Here is a 25,230-nt window from a genome sequence, read left to right on the forward strand (position 1 = left end):
CAAATTGTGATTTGTTCAGGCAATCAGAATTAAAATTGCACTTTGTGGAAGGCACCAGTAACTTCCATTGAACTCCCAGGATCCTAGGAAAGGAACCAGGTTTTCTGTGAATGCTCACATGGGCCATACAACACACACCCCTCCTTCGGAGTAACCCAGGCTCAAGGCTCAGTCATAGCCATGTTCATAAAATGGCTGGCTTGGTTTTTTTTTTTCCCCATTTAAATACGCAGCACTTTAAAGTTCAAGTAGCTAGAATTGGGGTGGGGGAGGTTGTTCCAAGGGTTCCCATTCGATTGTACTTTCCTGTTAACTAAAGTCCTGTTTAGTCTCTGGATTGAAAATGCATTGGTGTACGTTCCTGGGTTAAGAGGATATGGTGAAGGTCGTTGAACTGTTCTTGAGCACAGAGGATCTGGGAATTGGTAAGTGGTGCCCCGTGAGCACGACTTAGGTGCAATCAGGTGTTGGAAGTCTTACTGTTCATAGCGGCCACAGACTCCTCCAGCCACCAGGTCTCTGGCCTGAAATTCTGGCTTGACAAACTAGCTTTGCTTTATCCCACCTTAAATGAACTAGAAAAATAACTGCATCTTTCAAAAGAGATTCCAGAGAATTTGCTCTTGGGGGCAAGATGAGGAGGCCAGTGGGGAAACACCACAGAGCTACCAAGTGCACACAGGGGTCAGTTCACTCCCCAAATGGAGCTTCCACACCGATTTGCAAACGTACTCCTGAGCCGATGGTCAGCCTCTCTCCTTTCTCTCTTCCCCAGCAGCCAGCAATGGCTTCAGTGACCAGTGTGTGAGTGTATTCAGGGAGCATCGTGCCCTTGTCCAGCTCTTATCTCATGGCTGTCAAGGGTCTCCAGGCCAGGGACCTGTGACTCCTTGAAGAGCTGAACCTGCCCCTTTCTCAGCCTCCACTTCCATCCAGGTTGCAGAATATTGGATGGCTCAGTTCACCTGTGGCCAAGAGTCCATTACTCTGCAGAACTGTGTCTTGAAGGTCAAGGTCCTAGGAACCCAAGGAAATTGACCCACCCCTTCCTGCTAGTTGGCTCTGTGGAGGGAAGGATGGCATGGGGACGACGTGGAGATGCAGGGCTGGGGGAGAATCAGAGCATCAGCTGTACCTTTCTCAGCTTCCATTTTTTTATCTGCAAAAGGGCTTAGAAACAGGGGATGGGGAGGAGGAAGGATGGAGGGAATCTGATTCTGTTTCTCCAAGGTCATCTCTGGACTCTTTGGACTCATAGAAACTCTAGAGCACCCATTCCCATTTGACTTATAACTAAATCAGAGGATCCCATCTATTGGCACATAGTTCATTGAAAACTTCAGATAGAGAGTGTGATTTTTTTTTTTATTGTTTTAGTCTTTGCGGTGTTTAAAAAAAAGTAGAATTTGTTGCCAATGTTTAAAACCCAGGTAATTTTATTTAAAAGTTATACAATTTCAACTTCCCCAGAATATCTGGAACCTGGGGCAGTCCTCGGCATGTGGCTCTGATGGTCTAGAGTGGCGCTGTCTCATAGGACTGTGTGTGGTGCAGGAAATGCCTCTTATCTGTGCTGTCCAGCATGATGGCCGCAAACCACAGTGTCGCTCTGGAACACTTGAAGTGTGGCTTATACAACCGAGGAACTGAATTTTTATTTCATTCTAATTGATCCAAATTGAAATCACCACCTTCAGCTTGTGGCTACCTCATTGGACCTCTCAGGTTTATTGCTGAGTGGCGAGTAAGTACCCCATTTGGACAAGACTGGCCTCTGCAAGTCCCCACAGCTCCCACCATGCCTGTTTCCCTGCTTGCTTTGTTCCAGGTCACTGGGGCTGTTTCACCTTCATTAAGAGACACTTTTAAACAGTCTATTTTCTGAATTTAAATACTTTGAGATATCTGCCACTCCCCCTCACCCCCACCCCCCCAGCTCTGTCCTTTCTCTTTCTGAATTTAACCATTTGGATCTTGGACCTGCAAAAGACCCTTTTTTATTAAAACCCAGGAGTATGATTATTAAAACTGTCTCCCACCCATGTGAATTTCTGTCTCTGCGAGAATTAGTTTCCTGATCCCAATTATTCACTTTTTCAGCCTTGCAAATCGTTTCCACCAAGTCAACTGGGTAGGAAAATCGCTCCCATGTCTGGACCCGTCCCTTCTCCATACATAAAATAGAGACAAGAGATCTAGTTAGGGAAGCAAGCCCATTAACCCCGCAGAAGCTGAGTGGAACTGTAACTTGGAACGACCTTGGAGGTCAACTAGTCCCACTGCTTCATTTTAAGAGAAAGGAATTCCCCCCAAAAGGTTGAGTGACTTACACATTGCCATAGAAAAATTTCACAGAAGGTCTACGGCCATACCACCCTGAACGCGCCCGATCTCGTCTGATCTCGGAAGCTAAGCAGGGTCGGGCCTGGTTAGTACTTGGATGGGAGAAAAATTTCACAGAAGAACCAAGCCTTTGACTCTTTATCCAGTGCTCTGTATTGCCATCTACCTTTCCCCTGTATTGGCAGAAAGGAAACGAGGAATAGTGAGGCCAGTCTCTATGCACTATCCATCCCATCATCTCTTAATCTCTAGCATTTTTCCAGAGAGAACAGCGTATGTTCAGTATGGAGACCAAAACCTTCCCTTTCTTGGGCCCTGTAGTCCTGCAGCCACTGCTTGGGAGATGACCACCGCAGTAGCCAACAGGTTGCTGTCTGTTAGGAAGGCAGTCTGGGAAGAGATTGAATTCTACATCATTGATCCTGGCTACCAGTGGTGATCAGAGGCTGGACGCGGAAGCACCCTGCATCTCTTTGAACCCAAGTAGCCCAAGTAAACTGTGTCTAGCTTCCTGAGAGAGCCCTTCCCTTGTAAATATCAGAGGGTAAACCTGGACCTTGCCAGCATCTAAGCCCAGGAACAGAGCCTCATGCGCCCTGTGGCTTAACTCCAAACCATACATAAGAAATAACTTACAGATTTGGCCAGAAGAGTGATGCACGGTGTGTGGAAAGCTGGCAAGAGCACACCTTCCTGGTGGGACCCAGACTTACCCTTATAAACAGAAACTTTCTTAAGACTCTTTGTCTCCAGGTAATGATAGTTGGAGAGGGTGGGGGTGGAAGAAACTTGAATAATTTTTTTTATCACTTAAGATAGTTCACTTGAGGGGCACCTAGATGGCTCAGTCCGTTAAACGTCTGCCTTCAGCTCAGGTCATGATCCCGGGGTTCTGGGATCGAGCCCCACGTCGGGCTCCTTGCTCAGGAGGGACCCTACTTCTCCCTATCCCTCTGCCTGCTGCTCCCCCTGCTTGTGCTCTCTGTCAAATAAATAAAGAAAAATATATATATATATTTTTTAAGATAGTTCTTTTGAATGGTAGGTTCCTGGTGGCTGCCCTCCTGGAGTTGCAGTATGGAAGAAAGGTGTCAACCACATTTCACCATGAACATACTTCAATTTTATGTATAAATATACATATGTGTATACACACACACACCCTACATTTATATATATCAACATGTCTCAGAGTGTGTTATATATAGGATATGTATTGAATATACATATATGATGTATGTGTGATACATACGTGATATATATATGATTCAAATTGTTTAATTGATTTTTTTTTTTTTGGTTCAGAGACTAAAAACTGTCATCTGCAAGCCAAACCCAAGTTATTTTTCATTGTGACTTTTGTTCCTTTATATGATTTAATCACCAATATTTAAAAAAAAAAAAAACAGGAGACTTCACATAAAAATTCTACATGTCTGGTTTTTTCTTAAAAAAACACAACAAAGAGGAACAACCAACAGCAGGTGCACCCACATTCCGGCATAGCAACAAGCCTTTGAAACGAGAAGTGAGGATCCCAGGTGGCAGAGCGGGGTTTACTGCAGACCCCACGCAACCCACTTACTCAGATGTAAAGCCTGGCTCCTGCAGGCAATTGAGTTTGTACTCCTGGATCAGCGCAGGCGGCTGTTCAGAGTGGAATTTATTTTGATGAAAAGATGCCGAAAGCATGACCCTTCACATTTGGAAACTCATCCATCCATGCAGGAAATATTTATCAAGTTGTTCTATGTGCCAAACACTGGGAAAGGCCCTGCCTGTACCACAGTGCGCAAAACTGGCGTGTCCTCTCGTCTCTCTCTGTGTCCCCGTTAGTGGGCATTGAAAAACTTCCCCCTTCTTCCTCTCTTATGGGCTGAAATGCGGCTGAGGTGGGGAATCGCTCTTTGCCCGCCCCCAAGCCCGCCCCCCCTTGACTGCACGCTCACCTGTTCAGTTATGTAAGCTGGAGGTCATTCTTCCATTCTCAGTCCGCTGTGGACTTCTTGGCACACTGGCAACTTCCTGATTTCTAAATAATGTAGTAGACAAGATGGATCGTCCAGTTTCCCAGCCCATGGATGACAAAACAGAACCGGGAGAGGCCACACATTCTTGTTGTTGAAGGTATATTTTACAATTAAATTGGTCGTTGGGAGGCAGTGAAATCATTCTGAATCACCACCAGCCGGTGTCTGTGATGATCTCAAAATAAGAGTAAGGAGAATTAAAGGACCAAAAATACTGGAGCCCCAGGAATACCAAGCTACCGGACATCTGACCGGGCAGTGACAGGATTTGAAGATGCGTCATTCTCTTTTGATCTTCCACTTTCTACATTTATTTTGGAGGCATCCCCCCCGCCCCCGCTTTGAACACTGAGGCTCTGCTGGGTAGAAGGAGATGAGTTTCTTCCTGTCACAATGTGAATATATAATGAAAGGAAAACCAAAGACGAGCCCTTTTGTTCAGGAATCCGTCTCATCAAAGACTCACATTGGCAGCTGATTGTTTTTATTTATTTCTGTAGGTTTTACATGACACCTGGAGACCGTTTAAAATGTTACTTGGCGGTAAGAGCTCTGTGTTTAAAAATAACACTCACCCGATGCCAAATCACTTTAGAGTCGGGTACAAATATTGAGACAAAAACCCCAGCTGTTATTGCTTTGGCTGCTAATTTGAGGTGTCAAATGAGAGCTCGCCTGCTATACGTCAGTGAATAAGGCCCCTTGTGAGATCATTATGTTTTCTAACAGTTGAGAGTAATGGACTAATCAGTGCAGCATCAGTTGGTTTCATTATATGCCCACACAATGGTTATGAGCTTTAATTTAAACGGTCCGCAGGGAGATCAAGGAAATCAGTAATAGGCGGCACCCAGGATAGTCCCGGAGAGCAGGTAGTGTGCGAGAGAGGGCTTCCCACATCCTCTCTCCTCTTTCCCTCCGTCCCTCTCAGTCCTCCTGCGCCGTCTGCCCGCAGAGACTCACTACCTGCTCCAAACAGCCCAGAGATGAGCTTTGCTTAAGAAGCAGATCTGTACTCTTGATTTGGAGGGGAATGCTTAAAAATCCCAACCAACCGATCCAACAGCAAGGGCGGCTGCTGACAATGCTTAGACGCGTTGAGACAGACGTTGAGCTCAGAGAGCTCTGAGACCAAATCGCCCCTCTCCTGCGTAGCCTCTCTCAGGGCCCTCACTGTCCGTGCCAAGCTCTGTGCTCTACAGACAAGAGGAGGCTCAGGTCGTGCTAGTGCCTCTGAGTAGCGTTGGCAGGGAGGGAAACACCATGGTCCCCACCACGTGGAAGCCTGTGAGGGCTGAGCACAGCACTGGCTTCTAGGACTCATCTTGGCCTTGGAAAAGGCATGGAAATTGGGCAGCCAGCCTCTGTCAGACCATCCCGTGAGAGGCAGTTTTGCACAACGGTAAAAAAAATCAGGCCCTGGCATCCCGCTTCCCTGTATTTGAACACCGTCTCCACAACTGTAGAGCTGTGGTCAGAGCAGATCTTTTGAGGCTCCAAAATGGAATGGATTACCTCAGCATTGTGGGGAGAATTAAGTGAGATGACATGTGAAAAGTGCTCAACCCAGTGTCCTCACATAGCAACTCCTTAATAATTAGTATCAGTGTTGTTCTTGCTCTCACTGACATCTTTACTGGAGAATCTCGGCAGGATCGCTTCCAAGCCACAGACTTCGCTAGTCTCACCGATGAGAAGGCAGAGAGTTCGTGGCAGAACCGATAACGTTCAGTTTAGATTTTCTCAAAGGATGCGTGTGTGTATGCTCTTCCTGATTTCTAGAGTTTCCTAGAGCCTCCGGCCGAAGCAGAAAGTGGACAGCTGGGTGATAGGAGGGAACGCTCAGGGGAGCTTCCTCCAGAAATGACTGAGTCATTGAGTAGGGGAGAGATTCTGGGCTGGGGGATGCCTCCCTTAACCTCCGTGGGCACTCGGTGTGTGTTCTCCTGTAGCCAGGCCACAAAGAGACACCACCTACCCCCGTTATCATGGATTCAGCCAGCCCAAAGCATTCACATACCCAGGACCTAGGAGCATGTGGAAGGGCCTGGTCACCAGCAACGGGCCTTATTCCTGGGGCCACAGTGGATCAGTCAGCAGCCACCAAGCAAGACCAAGACACGCCAGCCCTGCTTTGACGTACAGGCCAGAGAAGGGAGCAGGCATCTAAAGCATCCTCAGTCTCGTTCCTCTCTCGCTGTCGGAGTGGCCGTGAGCCCTCAGCCCCTCCTTCCAAGGCCCTCACGTTGCCTGCTGGAATCCTCTGTGATTCCCGTTCCCCAGGCCGGCAGTATAGATCTTCCCTGCGGGGTCCTGCCGCCGCAGTTTTTGCACTCTGCTGCTGTTCAGACAATGCTGCTGCCTCCTTTGGTTTGTTTCTGCCCCTGGGAATTCAATACAGGCCCTGCTAGAGACGTTCCAGCTTCAGGGATTGGAGGGCTTGCCGTGGAACCTGGGTATGTGTAAGGACAAGTCAGGGCACCTCCAAGCTCCCTTGAAAAAGACATTCCACTGCCATGGCTGCTGATGACTCACTATGCATGTCCTTCCTGGGGAGTGTTAAGGAGGGAACCACCTTATTTATGGAGACGAGACATAAGGAACAATCAGCCTCCCTTGAGAAGAGGGCTGAAATAGGCCTATCTTCCAAGAGGGATTATCCAACCCAGGGAGCCTGGATCCCTACCTATGCGGAGGGGAAGAGGAGGGGCTCGAGGAGTACCCCGAGGGCTGGCACGCTGGGAGTCTGTGGTGGCACTTACTGTGGGTGCCTGGTTTTGCAATTATGTGATACGTGCTCACAGATAATACTGCTGCATTAGAGTCAATTACATAGTGCTATGGACACACAACACACAGATTACAGCCAGAGCCAAGAAAGCACAGAGTGATAAAGCGAGGGCCTAATCGGAGGAGACAGAGGGAAATGTCAGCCTTATTAAGGTTGCCAGGGTGGCGTGGCTGCAGCTGGACTTGGCCCCTCCAGACCGAAGATGGCTATCTTGAGGGCCATGAGGGAGAGCCACATGTCAGCACAGAGCAGAGAGCAGCAGGGAGCCGGGGGCAGATGCCAAGTTGGAGCTTTCCAAGGGTGAGTACAGCAGTTCCATGGAGGGCTGTGTACTAGTTCAGATCTTGGGGCTCTTTCTAGGCAGGAAACCCCCAATGCGGTCCACAGAAGAGGCTTCCAGTCCCAGAGTCAGCAAGAAGGTAGCCTATACGCTGTCCTCCCACTCAGGTAAAAGGCTCTATTCTTAGCTTTTTGTCTAGCTCGGTGGTTTTCAAACTTGAGCTTGCATAGAAAACTATGGAGGGAGCATCTCATGTTAAAACACACGAGGCTGGGGGACATCCTCCCCCCGACCCCCCACCGCCACGCCGAGCATCTGCTTTAGTAGGTCTGGGTGGGGCCTGAAGACATGATGCTGCAGGTCTGGGGACCACACTTAGAGAACCACTACCCAAGTTCATTCCACACTCAGCCCAAGGTGGATTCACCTGCCCTGTCCCTTGAGCAGGGTCCTCTCTTGGTTCGGATTTCATTGCAGCATCATAGATTCTGGAAGCACTGGGACCCATCGTCCAGGTGGGCCTGTGCTGTGGGCCAGGAGTGTGGATTCTAGAGTCAGACCTCCTGCTTTCGATTCCCAGCCCTACCAGTTGCTGCCTGGGGCTTCCTACCTGGGTTTTGGGAGCTTCTGACCTAATCCCCTCTTCTTACAGAGCGGTTATGCTGCCTGCCCACATCACAGGCAATTACTGACAAAGGCGAGTCGGGAACTTCCCAGTTCTAGAGAACCAGGATTGTAAACACTTTCTATAAAAAGGCAGATGGCACTATTTTAGACGCGGCCAGCCCCGTGGTCTCTGTTGCATATGCTCGGCTCTTGTAACACAGAAGCAGCCGCCGTAGACAATACATAAACGGATGGGTAAGACCTTATTTACAAAAACAGGCTGTATGAGATGGGATCTGACTTGTGGTCGGTAGTTTGTCATCTCCTGGCCTTGTGCGTTCTTCCCTACTGGGGAGCTCTGGTCTCGCCACAGTACACAGGATTCCGCTGAGGAACATAAGCACATTCTTTCTGGGTATCAAGGTTCTGTTTGTGCTCTAATCCCTTAGTGTCCTGGGGAAAACCAGTTTAATGCCCTCCCTCTCGTGCTCAGAACTGAGAGAGCGTGGGATCCATTGGGAGAAGTAGCATTGCCTACATGGATCATTTTAATATGGAAAATGATCCTTTTTCATTAAACATTTATGTTCTGATGATGACAAAACAGAAAAGTGATTGCACAGTACAGTATATAGGTCACCCTTAGTCTCAATATAAATAACATAAATAACAGTATAACAGGTAAGGGTTTTAGGAAAAAGAAATGGGAGGTAGGCAGACTGTCTTTAAATCTCATGGTGGGGGGTGGCCTTATTTCTAGTTAATACTGAGATGCCCATTTAGCAGCTTGTGATGGTGCAAAAGTTGGGAGGAGGGCAGTGTAGTTCTGAAGTCTTAGAGAATTAATTTGACCCTGATCTTGATCTTGACACTGCATTTATTTGAGGAGAAACTTCCAACCTGGGTGACTTGGGGTAAAATGTATTTTCTCAAAATATCTCCAAAGGAGCAGAGCGGTGAGGTTAAAGCTAGATTGTAGAACTGGCAGAACTCCAGAAGACGGAGGTACATAAAACAAGATGATGAGGTCCCCACAGGCCAAAGCCCTCCAGAGGCGGGTCATCATCAGACCCGACTGTTTATTTTCCTGTTGGTTAATTTTCAGGGAAGTTCATAGAACAAGAGACACTTGGGCACTTCTTTCTAGCTTTGGGTGCCAGGGTGGACATGACAGAAAACATCCACACTGGGGTAACAAACTGGCTTGAAAACAGGAGGCAGTGGGTAAGTTGGGGGAAATTGTGGTGTAAAAAATAACAGCGATTCCCAGATCCTCCCAGGAGCTTGTGAGCTACCCTGGGGGTCCCTTTCCTCGCCTCAAACCACTCGTCTCCAAGATGGAGATAAGAATTCCAACCTCAGAGACCTACAAATATCCAATAAGGTGAATGCGAAAGCTTATTGTAAACCATAAAAGAGTAAAGAGACACAAGGTCAAACAACAACTGAGGGTTCCTGAGTGCTGCGCAGGAGCCAGGCCGTGTGCTCACAAGTGTGCTTTGTTTCAGCGCAGGGTGGTTGACTGGATCAGGTCCCTCCCTCCACAAAAGTCCATGTCCTCATCCCAGGAACTTAGGAATATTACCTTTTATGGCAAAAGGGACTTGGTAGATGTGACTAAGATAAGGATCCTGAGATGGGCAGTTTATTCTGGATTATCCACTCCGGCCCTAAATGTCTCACGAGGCTCCTCATAATAGGGAGCTAGGTCACAGTGGATGGGGGGGAGGGGATGTGACAGCAGAAGCAAGAGGTCGGGGGACTGCAGGAATGGACCACAGGCTGAGGACAGGCAGCAGAAGACAATGAAACATTCTCCTGCTGCTGCCACCATAAGAAATGTGGGCCCCTGAACCCACATTAGACTTCCGACCTCCAGACTGTGTTGCTTGAAGCCACAAAATTTTTAGTACTCTGTTCTCCTAGCAGAAGGTGACCAAGGCAGGCGTCATTCCTGGAGTTGGGCTTGCTTCGTCCGTGAAACGGAGGCGATCACAAAAGTGCCTGTCTCATAGGGTGTTTGCAGCAGCTAAGAGATGGTACAAGTGGTACCCCCAGCCCAGTGCCTGCGTGGCACACAATAAGCTCTCAGCTAACACTGGGAATACTAGTATCATCATATTATATCACCCCTAAAGCTCTGTGAGATTGGTGCTATTATTATCTCCACGTTAAGGGAGGAAACCTAATGAGATTCAGAGAACTTACTGGTGGTTCCATGGGCTGTATGTGGCAGAGCCAGAGTCTGAACCAGGTCTCCCTTCCAGGCGCATGCTCCCCAATGCTGCTCCACTGCGGGGGTTGCGGGGAGGGGTGGTTATAACACCACCACCTTCTTTGGAAGCCGATTACTAATGGGTGTGGGCAACAGAGAGAGCGCCATACTCCATGCGTGGGCGCAAGCCACCAAGACTAGAGATCAAATAAATCTAGGTCTATCAGGGAAACAAAACCTGTAGCTGCCATGGAGATCAGCATCCAAGAGGTCACCAGCCCTCTGTCATCCCTAGGCTGGCCAGCCCCCTGCAGCAAATCAGGAAAGTCTGAAGACTGTGTTTAGTCATTTTGGTTCTGGAATAATTGCTATTATCGTAAATGTTTTATAGCCCTCATTACAGCTCACATTTAAACATCAGTGTAGTAATACATTAATAAGTCATTGCTGCCAGATGTACTTACGGTCAAGCCCTGCACTGTGTGTTCAGCTCAGTTAGGGCTGGCTGTGACTCTCCCTGATGTGAGTGGCTGGGTATGCTTGGAAGGAAGCCTCTTCTCTCCAAAGGCTTCGTGCTCTTTGCCTTTGGGAGAGGAAGATGGTTAGACTGTTGTCTGGTATTGAGTCCATGACCCTAATGAGGTATCCCCAAAGTGTGGAGCCTAGAACTCTGGCACAGAAAGGGAAATGAAGGCATCATTTCAGCCCCAGAGGTATTCCTCATCTGATGGAGGACTGGCGGGGGGCAGGGGGACATAGTCCCCACACCCAGGAAGCTTCCTGCCAAGGAAGTAGAGTGACAGACTCTTCAGCCTTGTCAGATGAGATATTCCAAAGGCTACCTGGGTGTGGGGGGACAGGATAAGTTAACACACACTTCACAGAAAAGATAAGCCACAGAATTAGTGCTGGACCCATGGTAAATACCAGATGAGGTAGAGAGACGTACTGGGTTCTGTGTCTTCAGGTAAACAGATTTCCTTCTGGCCTTATTAACCAAACAAATGCTAAGTAGGCCCTGAGGAATTGCAGGGAAGGCCTGAGGCAAGGGTGTGCGGTGGGGTGGGCTCCCCCTGCGGTGGGTGGAAAGGGAGAGGATGTGCAGGCACCTTGGCTGCAGTGGGTATGGGGGCCACTGTGCTGGTTGAAGCTGGATTTCCACTTCCATGGAGGTTGGGGTGGGGTAACCATGAATGACCAGGACAGGACCAGATTCTCTCCGCCAGTGTCCATAAAATGGTAGGCTTCATTTACCGAATATAGACTGCACACTGAGCCTTTTACCAGCCTGTGGGAGAGGTACCGTTACCCGCCTGCTTCTGCCGATGAAGGGCCTGTGGCTGAGAGATGCTGGTAATTTCCCCAAGATCGCACAACCAGGGCATATAAGACTCAGTCTGAATCACGGATGGACCAGGTCGTGGGGCTACGGTCGCGCACGGGATAGGAAATGTTGGAAGGCATTCTAAGAGAAAGGCAATATGTTTCACAAGAGCTGAGGACAAAAGAAGTCAGCTTAACCATGGAAGGCTCCAAAGAAAGTCTCCTTCCTGGGCCAGCGGGGGCCCATGGAGGGGAACAGGGGTGAGCTCATGAGAATATACTTCCAGAATAAACTGTCCATGTAGCACCCTGGGTTCGGCGGTATGGGCAGTGGGCAGAGCAGGGAAATTGGAGCAAGACAGTGCTGGATTCCAATCCCGTCTCCCAAGCTCAGCAGCTAAGGGTCCCTGGGAGAATTCCGTCCCCTCCGTAGCTCCACTTCCTCATCAGTAGCACGAGGACAATGTCCACCTCGCAGGGACGTGTGTCGCTAACCAGAATGACACATATCTGTTTTCTTCTCTCAAAAAGTAGGACAGTGATATGTTGCTGACACGGGGCTTGTGAGAACGGGAGATGTCGTCGTAGGTCCTCTGTGCTCAGCACCTGGTAGGATTTCAGGAAGTGACAGTCTTGCCGTAGGTAGGTCTGAGAGTACTGAGAGGGCAGCTGAGAGGAAAGAGCCTCTCTTTCCTCTGAAAGACGGAGTCAGGGATTCTCTCATCTCCTGGAGACCCACCCCCTTGTCTCCAGCTGCCCCATAGCTATTGATTTATGATCCTCTTGACAGTCGCACCAGTTCCTCCCCCCACCCTCCAGAAATCGCTACTGCCCCCCCCCATGCTACGTCCTTCTTAACCGTTTCCCTTCTTCCTCTGCCTTCACAGCACCCTCAACAACAACAACATCAGCCGCATCCTCGTCACCAGCTTCAACCACATGCCGAAGATTCGAACTCTGTGAGTAACGGTCCCTGCTTCTGCCCCACACTCCGCCCCATGTGCCCTGCCCTGACCTGCACGTGGGTCCTAGAGCAAACCTCCCTCCTCCCGCCATTGACGAGGAGATCTTGGTGAGCCACAGATGGGGGAGAAGCATCGCAGTGCCACCCACAGTTCTGAAACCCCATTCCACGGCAGACAGACGCGTTTCTCTTTACCCTGTTGACGGGGGAATGCATCTTTGTGTGTCCCATCTTGATGGAAAACATTATTAGTGTTACATTGTGACAGAACATGGCTAACTGGGATGTAATGATTCGGTGTCTCCTGAGCTGATGTCACCTGCCGTTGTCAGTTCTGTCGTAGCACCGTGGTCATGTTTTCCCCTCTGTGTCCCGTGGCCAAGTGGGAGCCTTAACCCCTCCTTCTCCCCATCCTCGTGTCCCACACCCAACAGAGTGCCCTACTCCCTTGATGATATTCTGGTAGGATACAGGAACTTGTTCTTGACCGTTAATTTTGGGGTAGGCTCCAGCTTTCCTTTTCCGTGTACTCCCAAAGCAAATCTTCCCACAACACCCCATGTGGAGAGCAGTCCCGGTGCCTTTATTACCTGGGGAGTTCCTTCTCCTCTCAACCAGAACACCTTGTAAGTTTCTCTGCAGATGGAATCCGTTGGCCTTTCCATAGGGGTTCACAGGCATGGTTTCCTTGTGTTGGGGCAACTTCACCAGCGTGTGCATTACAGTAATAGTGGAGAGCCAGCCCCCAAGAGCTTTCAGCTAAATACATGTAGGGCCAAGGCAGCGAGCTGGAATTTCTGCTGTTCCCTTTGTTAGCTCCAGGACCTCTGTTCCCTCTAAAAATGGGGGCGCTGGAGAGGATCCGATGAGAGGAGGTACGAGGAGTGCCTGGTACAGAGTGGATGATAAATGATGTTGACTATTACTGTTACTGTCACTCTATCCAGGAATCTGCACTGAAAGTTCCAAGCTACCAGCTCATCAGTGGCCCCTGAGCAACATGGGATCCACAGGGATTTAAAAATCCGTAGAGCAGTGGTTCCCAAAGTTGGGTCCCTGGACTGGCAGCATCAGCGTCATGGAATGAGATTAGACCCAAGGAATCGGAATCTGGGGGGGTGGGGCCAGCCATCAGGGTGTAACAAGCCCCCAGGGAGATTCTGATGCTCATACTGTTTGAGAACCCCTGCGTGAGTGAGAAAGTGACCTTATCAGGGCGGGGTGGGGGGGTGGGCAGGGAATGAAGCAGAGAGCGGTGGAGCCCTGTGTGAGGGAACAGCACGGACCTCCCTGGGCAGACCTGAGTGTAAAGGCGAGCCCTCACTGCCCCTGACTCTGGGCAAGTTTCTTCCTCTCTCTGCCCTGCAAGGACAGGGAGTTCGTAAGTGCTTGTCTCACAGTGGTGAGAATGAGGTACGCTTGCAGGTAGAGGGCCTGTGTCATGAGGTCCACTCAACAGATACTGGTTACTGCGAAGAAGCATCCAAGCCCACTGTCCCTCATTGCTCCCCATTTCTCCCTTTGACCCCTCATGTGATAGCATCAGTCCACCAAGAAAATCTTTCCTTTTCCTTGCCCTTTGAAATGGGATGGTGCAGTTGTGGGGTTTTAAGGAGAAACCATGGGAGTCTTCAAAGACCACCTCAGAGCCCACGGCAAGCTACAAATGAGCTGCCAAAGAGTGTGCCCGGGGCTTCTGGCCTGAAAGCTGAAAGCGAGCCTCCGGGTGCAGGGCCTGCCTCACCCCACATGGGCTTGCGGAATAGAAGAAAAAGGACGCTCCCCTGCAGAAACCCGCAGTCCAGCTCCTGTGGCTCCTTCTCTGTGACTTCGGCTTCCCCCTTGCTCTTCTCCATCTAGGAGCAGCAATAACAGAGGCTCGGCTGGGTCCATGGGACGGGGCCCCTGGGGAGCTGGGTCTGGCTCTCAGGTCCCTTGTTTGGCGGCCTCCGGTGGAAAAGGACGGTGGAGGAGGGTCTTCTCCTTGTTCCTGTTGTCATCCTTCCCCGCGGTCCCGAGCACTCATCTGATGAGTTGAGATCAATCAATCAATCTCGTCTGTTCTCTTTGCTCCGTGCCTGCTGCCACTTTCTCTTTAGTTTAATTTCAGAGACGGCTCTGTACAGAACTCCCCAGAGACTTGCACTGACTAATCCCCCTTCACTGTAATTAAAGTAGGGGTGCGGGAGACGGGGGGTAGGGAAGGGGGGAAGAGGAGCAAGGAAGGAAGTCATAAATGGGATTTCTAAAGGAAAGCTTTTATATTTAATTCAGAAAGCCACATTTTATAGAAAATGAACACTGACCCTCTCTAAAAGGATTTGCTGGAAATTTAATTTAGCGCCTGTGGCTAAAAGGCACCTTTTACAAATTGGCGTTTGTATGCATTCACCTTATCTTCTATGGAGGTGGATTTGCCGACATGGGATGTGAGGTTTCCATCAGCAGAAGATCGTAGAAATGCATGCAGGAACCACCTCGGCGCCTTGATGCCTTGGTGTCTAAGTAAGAAATGGCGCCCTGTCCAGGGAGGGCTCCGGGCTGGGAGGAGACGGAAGTGTGGAGCCAGTGCCCTCACAACTGTAGTAGCTGCACACATTCCTTTGATGGCTCATAGTGTGCAGGGCCTTGTGTTGGGTCTTTCTCATGAACCGTTCCAGTCCTCACAACAGCCCTAGGAAGGGGCACCTTTAATAAGCCCCACTTTACAGTTCATAGCACTGAGGCCCCGAGTTTAATCACTGCCCAAAGTCAGAGTCGGAAAAGCACAGAGCCAGTGTCAGATCTGGGCAGTTTGACCTCAGAGCCTGAGCTCATTCCATTCAGCAGAAACAAAAGCAGAGGAGCCAAGGCAGGACTGAAAGGCCACTGGAGGCCGCCTCCCCTCCAGGTCACGGCCATCCCAATTCACCAAAGTCATGAAAAGGAAATAAAATAATTTTTCTTCCCATTTGAGGAGATTAGGAATACTCCTGGCAGTGTCCAGACTTACGTTTCCTCATCGATGTGATAACTTTCCTTTCAATAGTAGTATTTGGGGTGATACTCCTCAATTTGATCTCCCAAACCTGGTTTGAAAGGCTGGAGCTTGGAAGAGTCTGCCCGGCTCAACTCTCCCAGCACTCCCGGCGGTTAAAATTCTAGAACGGGTGGGAGGATCTGAGCCCGTCCACTGCTCTAGGCTTTTGACAAGAGCCTTTAGGTGGATTCCAGGTCTGTTTTGGCCACCTGTTCTCCATGGTCCCTCTTGGAAGTGGAGGAATCCCCGCAAAGGCAGACAAAAGGTTAGGAACCATCTGGAGGAAGGTAAGGAAGAAAAGGTAGCTTGGGGCCACCTTGCAGTGGTTGAGAAAGAACCAACCTGGCATCATCTTCCAAAAGGAAAACCTCCAACATTTTCAGTCTCCCAGAAATTAATCTGCTTAATAAGGATCTGACTGACCTAAACCTCACTTTAGCCATTCCACTGATCGCTTACGCCTGATGGGAACTGATGGGAAGTCGTTGACATTGATCTACCTTGTGGACCCATGTTCAGCCCTTCATAGGAATCCCTGTTTGCTCAGCTTCCATACGTCACTGCCAAAGAAGGCAACCGCCTTTCCTCATTGAAGCTAGACTCTTTAGAAGGCTCTGATCCTCCGGATGCACAGAAGTCTTCCAGCACCTCAACCTATGCTGGCACTGCGGCCTGCCTTTGCTCTATCTTGTCACTTGTCACTGTCGCCAATATCCTCAGCAATCCTTACACCAGTGGTCTCTTTGCGCCCACAGAGCCAACACCCCATCCCCTCTCTCTCTTGTTCCTCTCCCTCTCTCTCTCTCCCTCCTGTCCATCTGTCTGTCTCTCTCTGTAGCTCACTGATAGGTCAGAAAGCAGATCATTTTCACGCATGCTGAAATTTCCCAAGAAGGCCCAGGATAGAAAAGGAGTTCCCTCATCTCCTTCATATTCTTCCCCTAGTTGAGGATTGTGCCTCCCCTACCCTTTCCCGCCTGTGACACCTCTTTCTGAAATGCCAGATGAAGAGGAAGCGGCAAGGGGTCTGAGCTTTGAAACTCAGAGGGGAGAATTGCTTGGGGCCCATTCCAGGCACAGGATCTTGGGACGTGGAGCCTCTGAAAATGTGTTCAACTTTAAAGTTTTGACTCTGAAATCCACAAGAACATTGCAACATCAAAATTAATCATTTGGAAACAAATCATAAAAATCTTTTCAAAAAATTTTAGCAAAAAAAAAGAATTACATTCTGCATGGGCATGGGTTCATTTAGTTGGACAGAAATGATGGGATCTGGAACCCCCTGAGGCTGTTGAGGCTCCCAGTGGCCCGGGCCTGCCTAAGGTTTGCACCCACACCATGGCAGGAAGGCTGTGCCGGCACGCCCCTCCAGTTGGCTGCATGTGGCCAGTGCTGAGCAATGCTGACTTTATGCTCAGTGGAGTGTAGTCAAGAGCCCTTCAGAGCTCTCCATTTCAGGCATGGAGGTAGCCAAGCCACTGTTTCAGGCTGCCACTCAATAATAACCGACTTGACACAGAGTACTTGGAAGTCTCAAGATACTACTGGCTGATTAGCATGTCCAGGATTGGGCGCTTGAAATTCGCAGCAGAAACCCAAGTGTGTGATAAGCTGATGTGACTAAAACTTACCACCACCACTACTAATGACCTAGGGTTGTGGGGAATATGGAAATTTGAAGCCCCTGATAGCAAAACCTTAGGAAAGAACCTATAGAAATCCCTAGATACCCTTAGTTTGTCCCTCAATTAATGGAAGGCAAATTCAAGTCATTTAACCAGATAGGATTCCTTTCAGAAGTAGAATGTGCAGATCCCTCTAGCAACTCTTAATCACTCAGAGGCAATAAATTGATCTGGAATCACAGCTACTGGAGGAGGAAAGCCACAGAGTCCCGGAACCAGCTAGGAGGGTTTTTCCAGGGGCACCTAAACCAGAATAGCAAATACACCTGGTGGAATTGAACTTGAGAAGAAGAGGGCACTGTGGAGACATTGCAGTGGGCTCCAGGAGTCTGCCATGGGCAGCTCCTTATTTAAATGGAGGTGGGTAGGGTCACCTGGGTGGCTCAGTCAGTTAAGTGTCTGTCTTCAGCTCAGGTCATGATCCCAGGCTCCTGGGATCGAGCCCCCTCAGGATCCCTGCTCAGCAGGGAAACTTCTTCTCTCTCTCCCTCTACCTGCTGCTGTGCCTGCTTCCTCCCTCCCTCCCTCTCTCTCTCTCTCTCCCTCTCTTTGTCAAGTATATAAATAAAAGCTTTTTATGGGGGTGGATACAGATAAGATGCCTCCTACAGAAGGGACCCTTCCCGGCATGCCCTGCTCCCTGGGCCAGTGCACACAAGCCTCCCAGTATCCCCGGGGGGGGGGTAGAGGGTTCATTCACTGTAGGGAGGAAATACAGGAGAAAGAGTGAAGGCGATGGCCCGTGTTGGCCACAGTGCCACTATAGACTGAGACATTGAGACTGCGGAGCCGTTTCAAGCCATCGGGAGCCCAGGCTAACTATAGTCCTGAAATCTGCAACCAGGTCACCTCCTTAGAAGTTTGACTCGCATCTGAACCATTGCTTTAATCACGTCACTTTTCCTCCTTCTGTATGCCGAGGCTTTCTTGAGTGGGGAAAAAAAGGTAGAATTACTATTAAGAAATAGGGACTTGCTCAGAACGCCAGAGGCATCCGTCAGATGTGGCCTGCACGTGAAGATAACAGTCATTTGTGGTTTGGCTGTAAAGGGCTGAGGGTCCCGTGGTAACTCACGAGCGCAGAGGGAAATGCTTCCCGGGGCTCCTGAGGATTATCACGCCGGGCAAAGGGGCACAGAGGTTTGGCCTACTATGTTCACTTCAGGCCATGACAGCGTCTTACCTCTGACCCTCCCTCTCCCAGGCGCCTCCACTCCAACCACCTGTACTGTGACTGCCACCTGGCCTGGCTCTCGGATTGGCTGCGACAGCGGCGGACAGTTGGCCAGTTCACACTCTGCATGGCTCCTGTGCACCTGAGGGGCTTCAACGTGGCAGATGTGCAGAAGAAGGAGTACGTGTGTCCAGGTGAGCTTGCCCTGCCCCTCTCTCCTCTGTGCTGTGACCCACGCACCGCCGAGCCCACTCTCGCATCATTGTGGGCATGAGCCCACACCCAGCCCAGACCTGGGCGTGGAGTCTCCTAGGTTCCCCAGCACCGCACAGTCCCTTGGACTCTGGGGCGCCCTGACTAGAGTCCTGAGAAAGAAGCTCTTGTCCTCTAGTAAAGGAAACTGCTCAACAAATTCATGAATCAATCACTTTCTGTTGAGCTTCGTAGTCCATCGATGCTAAGAAATTTAACATGCGTTAAGTGCATTGTTTAGTGTTTCCTAAACACTTGCCTATTATCTAATTGCTCATAGAAATTGAGAGACAAGTGAGTGGAGGTGGTGGGGGTCAGCCTGCTTGGCTGGAAACCCTAGCTCTGTCCCTCAGTAGTGTGTGACTTTGGCAAATTACCACATGTCTGCAAAATGGAAAAATCATAGTATGTAACTCTAGGGGTGGTTGGGAGGATTAAATGAAACTAATGCATAGAAAGCCCTTAGCATAATACTCAGCACTTTGGTAAGAGCTAGTAAGTGGAGCTTAATTTTTATAGTTTAGTGGACCCACAAAATGCACTGAGCCAACAGCAGAGTTTGATCTGTGAGTAACTGAAGTATAATAGAAGCACAGAGTGTCTAGTACAGGAAACAGAACTGTGCACAGGACGGAAGGCAGCGTAGACCTGTCCAGCGTAGACCCCTCCAGGGACAGGAGGTGGCTGAGCAACCCAAGATCTTCCCAGAGGATGTAGTGGCTTTTAACCCGAGCCCTCAATTCCAAGTTTGCCTATTTGTTTTTACTTCTCATTGACACCTTCCATTCCCAGCAGCTCTCTTCTTCTGGTGGCAAAGAAGGAGAGCCCATCCCTGAATTTCCTCAAAAACAGAAAGTGTTCAGTTGAGTTTCTCACAGAGGCATCCCCGATTAACAGGCATCCCGAAATGGGAGCCCAGTGGCCTCTGAAAGCTGATCTTAGGGGGTCGGCCTAAAGGAAGGAGGAAGGAGAGGGACCTCAGCACTGGGGTGGGAGGGAAGGAAGTGCACCCCTGACATTTCTTGACCATTGCTGTTTTCAGAATTGAAGGCAGCCTGAGCCCCATGGGTCCTGCAGGGCCCCGACCCAGCCAGCAGTGCAAACCGGCCCCCTTCTGCTCTTATCTGCTCTTAGGTGGCATTGGCAACGGAAGTTTTTTTTTTTTTTTTTAATTCAACTTCATCTTGCGCTCCCTCCTGCTCTCTCTTGTCATGTTACTACTTCATCAAGTTATTTATTATCCAAAAACATTTTAACATGTCTCAGAGCAGCACCTTAATAATTTCCTATAGACGCCCACTTAGAAATCACTTCCCGTCAAACACATATAATAAAACCGTTTATCACACAGGCACCCAACTCACATACACTAACTATAATTACAGTAATTATTAGGCAAAGAGTACAATATCGGCATAAGTGCCAGTGAAAGAAATAATTATAGAGTGCAGGAGTCATCCAAGAGCTAGTGAGAAAAACTAATTAGAGAGAACGTGAAAACACATCATTACCGGTGGGTGCCAGGCTGACGCTCCGCGCCAACACGCGTACCACCTCGTCAGGAAAGCACCTTCCCTACCAAGGAGGGGCAGCTTGCTTCCCTGTCACTGTCACCATCAGGATCCAAACCCTGGATCCTGCTCAGGGATAGAGGCTGACCCTCCCAGGTCCTGGACGTGCTTGTGTCCTAAACCTCCCTGCTTCGAAAAGGCTAGATCTAGCAGGCGGGTTGACGGTTTAGTACGAGCAACCCTGTTGCCTCCCCAGGGCTTGTGGTGATCCCTCACGCTTGGTAGGACGAAGCTGGGTGTTTTCTGAAGATATCAGCATCTGGCCCACAGGCTCCAAACATGAATGCACTGTTCACCTGCACCCCTCACCCGTAGGAAAAATGTACTGTGGGAAATTCAGTGTGGGAAGCCCTCTGCGGGAGGGATTCTTGGAGGCTCTCCAGGCTCTCATGGATTAAAAACAGAGCTGCGCAGGGGGTTGGCTTCCTTGAGGGTCCACGTCAGATGTCATGGTTAGCTGAATTCACTGTCCCCGACGAAGGAAGCACCGCCATCCTAGTGGGGTGCAGGAGGAACATCACCTCCGGAAGGTTCGACCTCTTCAATAACTGTTAAAGGTAGTTTGTGAGGCTGTGTGCGGGGGATGGCAGAGGAAGCCTCGCGGAGCAAGACCCCATGTGTGCACATTCAGGAGGCCAACACGGAGGGCTGCTTTCACACACCAACCGCCCCCACCCCAACACCCACGGGGTAGAGTGCGGGCTCCACCCGTGGCAGATCCCACAGGGCATCCGCGTGTGGCTGTTTGGTAGGAATCTGACCCTGTCGGTTATAGACTGTAAAACCATCAGTGTTCTTGTTCAGGCTCTTCCCTCGGTGACTCCCCAGAGGAGGACTTCTGTGGAGAGAAGCAGGAGTAAGAGCATCTCCGGGAAGCTAGAGGTCATCTGCTCCGGAGAGAAAAAGGCTTGGGGCGCCAATTAAGCCATCCCTGCGTGTAGCTTCATCACCAACAGCCCCTGTCAGGGAAGCGTCAGAAAACCTCCAGGGCCCTTAAACCGTATCAAAAAATTCGCTCAACACATGACTCCAGAGACAGGAAAGAGCTTTATCTCGCTCAGCCTGGGCAGGCCCTGCCTGTTCAAGTCCCCGCTATCTCTCTGTGAATGAAATCCAGCTGACCGGAGCCAGGCCTCTTCTCCCCAGGATTCCTGGCAGTGGGTGTCTTATCACTCCTGCTAACCCAGAAATTGGCCAGCAGGGCACTTTGGCCAAAATTATCTCCTCTGTCAACCTACCCTTCCGATTGAAGGTATTTATTTCTTCCTCTAAGGAGACATCTAGGAATTTTTCAAAGGGTGGGAGACTATATTTCATTTTTTATTAACGTTTTCTCAGGTATACAGTTGGACTGCTTGGTTTCCTTCAGCCACTGATGCAAGGATTCCTCTGTGAATTTTTTTGTTGTTAAGAAGAGGGTCAGGGTCCTAGGACTAGAAGAGGCTGCTGTGGTCCCTGCTGCTTGTTACCTGAAGGGGACTGGGACTTTATTGAATTCATAAGAACAGGCCAGAGAAAAGGTTCTACTTTGGCCATTACTGGACTCATGGGCGTTCCATGATCTGGGTTTTAGCCCATCCTTACCTAAAGGGTTTATGCTGGGGTTTAAGCTCTAGGATTTGTCTTCCATGCATCAATTTTCTGGTTGCTTAATCTGAAAAGGTTTCTACTGGTCACAATTTGTAATTCAAGGGTATTAGTTAAATATTTGACCCCTTGAGTCAATTATCTCTTTCCTTTAGACATCTTTGTATTCATTGGTTTGTCCACCTGTTTCACACTTAACCTCCGCATCGTCTTTGAGGGTGAGATACTCTTTCCTGAAGGTCAGTCTTGTCTTCTAGTATGAAAGGCTCACATCAGACATTTTTCAGGTGCCCCAATGCCTAGAACAATACTTGCTCTTAAAAGCCTCTCAAGAAATCCTTCCTCATTTATTATTAAAAATGAAATAGGCATATCTCCCTGGAAACAAGACACTTTCCCCTTCCTTCCTTTTTTTTTTTTTTTTTTTAATTTGGGACTAGTTACTAAGTATAAAGATAATTAAGGTAAGCCATGACTAGCCGCCCATCTCCTTAGGAGGTTTTAATTAAAACACCATAATTGGACATTGCAAGAATGAGATTATTAGGTTTATTTAGCCATTCCTAAAATTATCATGCCTCTGGTATTTAAATCACATTCATTTATATTCTCATCATAATTGCTCAAGCCCCATTGTCATTGCAGTCTGTTGTTGGCTTTTGAAAGGCCAGAGGCCAACAGGGATGCTTAATTTGAATGCGGGAATTAATTTATTTCCACATGCTCACGAGGCCATTGGATTTTTCAGTTCTGTGCACTCTGCTGGGTGGGAGTCCCTTTAAAGACAGAAAGGAATAAACACAGCTCTAACAAGAGTGTCCCGCCATCTCCAGCAGAGCTTACACAGTCTGTGTCTTGGCCCCTGAGCTTCCTCTTCCTACCTCCTGAGATTGCCGGGCTCTTACGGTTTTCAATATCATGGCAATAAAGAGAGGCGTTGGGTGTCTTTTTTGGTAGAGGAGGTGGTACAAAGAGCACTGGACCAAATTTTAGAACTTTGTCGTTCATCGGCTCCATGATCTTGAACAGTTTGCCTGACCTCTTTATTCTTCCCTTTTTTCATCGGTATAATGGAAGTAATAAAAAAATAATATTAGAACCTGTATCACAGATTTTGTGAGAACCCAGTGAGATCATGCCCACAAAGCACTGGATGAAATATGGGGCACATAGGAAACCGTCCCTAAGCCCTAGCTGCTATTATGAGAATGACATCATTCTCAGCTTGGCCACCATTGTGTCCCTGGGCAAGTACTCTCCTCTAAGGGATGGTTTCCTCACCATCTCTGTGGCCCTTTTCAGGTCTGAAGTTTGTTGACCTTTGCCCCACTCATTTGGGCACGAGTTAGGACTTTCCCCTTTTGGCACGATGCCGAGTAGAAGAACAAAGTTGAGGAGGCAGCCGGCAGGAGCCAGGCTCCCCAGTCCTCACTTCTCCTCCTTCTCTCTCAGACCGGAGGGGGTGTGGCGCAGTCAGCAGAGACAGGATGACATGATCGCTGTCCATGCCAGCCGTCACAGGCACTTCCCCGTGACAGGGCTAGCCAGGGACACATTCCTGCCCTCGTGCTCATTGTGGGCCCCCTCCCCGCACCGGGAAGCAGTTGCCTTGTGATGGCGATCAGGGAAGAGCAGGGAAGGGCTAGCATCTGGTTGCCCCACATTCTGCTCTGCCCTCCCTCAAGACATCAGACCACGGTCTGAGGCGTCAGGAGACACCAGAAGGCGGGCTGTCTCTGTTTGCTCCTTGTGTGGCACCAAGGTGGCTCTGGTTCCACATTGAAATTCCCAGTAGTGATTCAGAAAGGGGAGACAAGCCCCGAGGGCAGACAGGTACTTGGCCCATCTCCCCGTCTCCCGGTTCTGCATGAGAACTTCCTTCCACCTTAAGGCAGCAACATTTTCATCCCACTGAAAGAGTGCTCAGGGCAGATAGTTTGGGAACCCATTTAAAAACAAAGAGCAAAGTTCATGTGCTCTCCCAAGTTCATCAGGAAACATCTCCGAACATGGACTACAGGGGTTCTGTGTGCTAGTGAATCACTACGCTCTGATTTAAGCTGCTTTCTTTGCCAGGAAGAGGAGGAGGTGGTAGCAGCAGGCAGGCTTGCTCGGGACCGTGAATGTTCGTGGGTGACGTAGGCACATGTTCCTACAACAGGAACACGCCCGTGTGTGTAGGCAGATACCGGCCCAGATCAGCCCCTCCCTTCAAAGACAGGTGGAGACTCTTTCCACCCTGATCAAAACACTCTGTTCTCATTCCTCTCCGCTTCCCAGCTTGTATAGTACTAAAATTTCTCAGAAGAAAGGTGGGTGTTTCATCACTTTGGCCCCCTGAGAATCCACTGTCACCTGCACCAACCACATCGCATGTGGACAGGAGAGGCTGGGAGGGAGGGATTTGCTGACAGAACTAAGGGAAGCCTGGGTCACTCTTACCTGTGCAGATGAGCAAGGCTCAGAGGGAGCCCCAGGGGACTGGGCAGTTGGCCTTTGCTGGCACTGAGCTGTGGTAGAAAGACCTGAACTTCAGGCATGAAAGTCCCATCCACCTAATAGCCACTCCATTCCTCCACACTACTGCGGAGCCCAGGGCCCTCAGAACTCAGGTGACCTCCCTTCAGGACCCTTCTAGAAGGATGGCTTGCCCCCCCCCCCACATAGCTTGGTGACATTCAGCCCCCACTCTGCCAGGCTTCTAGACCAATTTTATCCATGTGTTCATCCTTTCAATCACCCAAGGTATGTATACTGAGTTCCTGCTCTGTGTTTCAGTCCTATTTTGGGCACTGGGGATGGAAGAGGGCAGAAGACAGCACAGGTCACTGCCCTTATAGAATTTACATGCTAGTTGCCATCTCTCCAAAGACCAAAAGCCAACGGGAGGGACTTCTGCCATCACAGCACTCCCAGGCTCAAAGGGAAGTGGGCTCAGTCTGTCGGACATTGATCAGGGGGGAAGGTTTCCAGGGGACATGAACCCATCTTTCAACCCCATCTTAAACCTGACATGTTTGTTTCAACAAGAGGATAACACCCTCACCACCTGTGAATGCCTGACTGGGAGCTGCAAGTCCAGGATGCCGACAGAGGCTATAATTACCTTTGTTTCTCTCTTCGTAATTAAAGGTGTTGTTAGTGACCTGGTTACGGAATCTTTTTCAAAGGCTTTTTTTTTTTTTTTACCTTGACAACATCCCTTGAAATGTAGCACATGCTGCCTGCAGAATGAAAGCCACCCTCTGAAAGACCCAGCTCATCCCCAGAGGGATTCCAGACTATAACCTGGGTCTGGTTTAAACAGATTTAATTTCAGCATAGATGTCAAAAGGGACATTTTTGGGAAAAAACAAAAAAACTCCATTTTAGAACTTCCTGTTGCCC

At 49.4% G+C, this 25,230-nt stretch overlaps 1 protein-coding gene across 1 annotated transcript in view; it reads left to right on the plus strand.

Annotated features, from left to right (window-relative positions):
• SLIT3 (slit guidance ligand 3) overlaps positions 1-25,230 on the plus strand; it is a 588,228-nt gene that overhangs the window by 441,259 nt on the left and 121,739 nt on the right. The window contains exons 7-8 of the mRNA XM_004737643.2: positions 12,476-12,547; positions 18,464-18,627. Of these exons, the coding sequence (XP_004737700.2) occupies positions 12,476-12,547; positions 18,464-18,627 (236 nt within the window). The remainder of the gene's footprint in view (positions 1-12,475; positions 12,548-18,463; positions 18,628-25,230) is intronic.

Source organism: Mustela putorius, unplaced genomic scaffold, assembly GCF_011764305.1.
Source record: "Mustela putorius furo isolate JIRA1106 unplaced genomic scaffold, ASM1176430v1.1 tig00000145_pilon_pilon_pilon, whole genome shotgun sequence".
In the NCBI taxonomy this organism is placed as follows: Eukaryota; Metazoa; Chordata; class Mammalia; order Carnivora; family Mustelidae; genus Mustela; species Mustela putorius.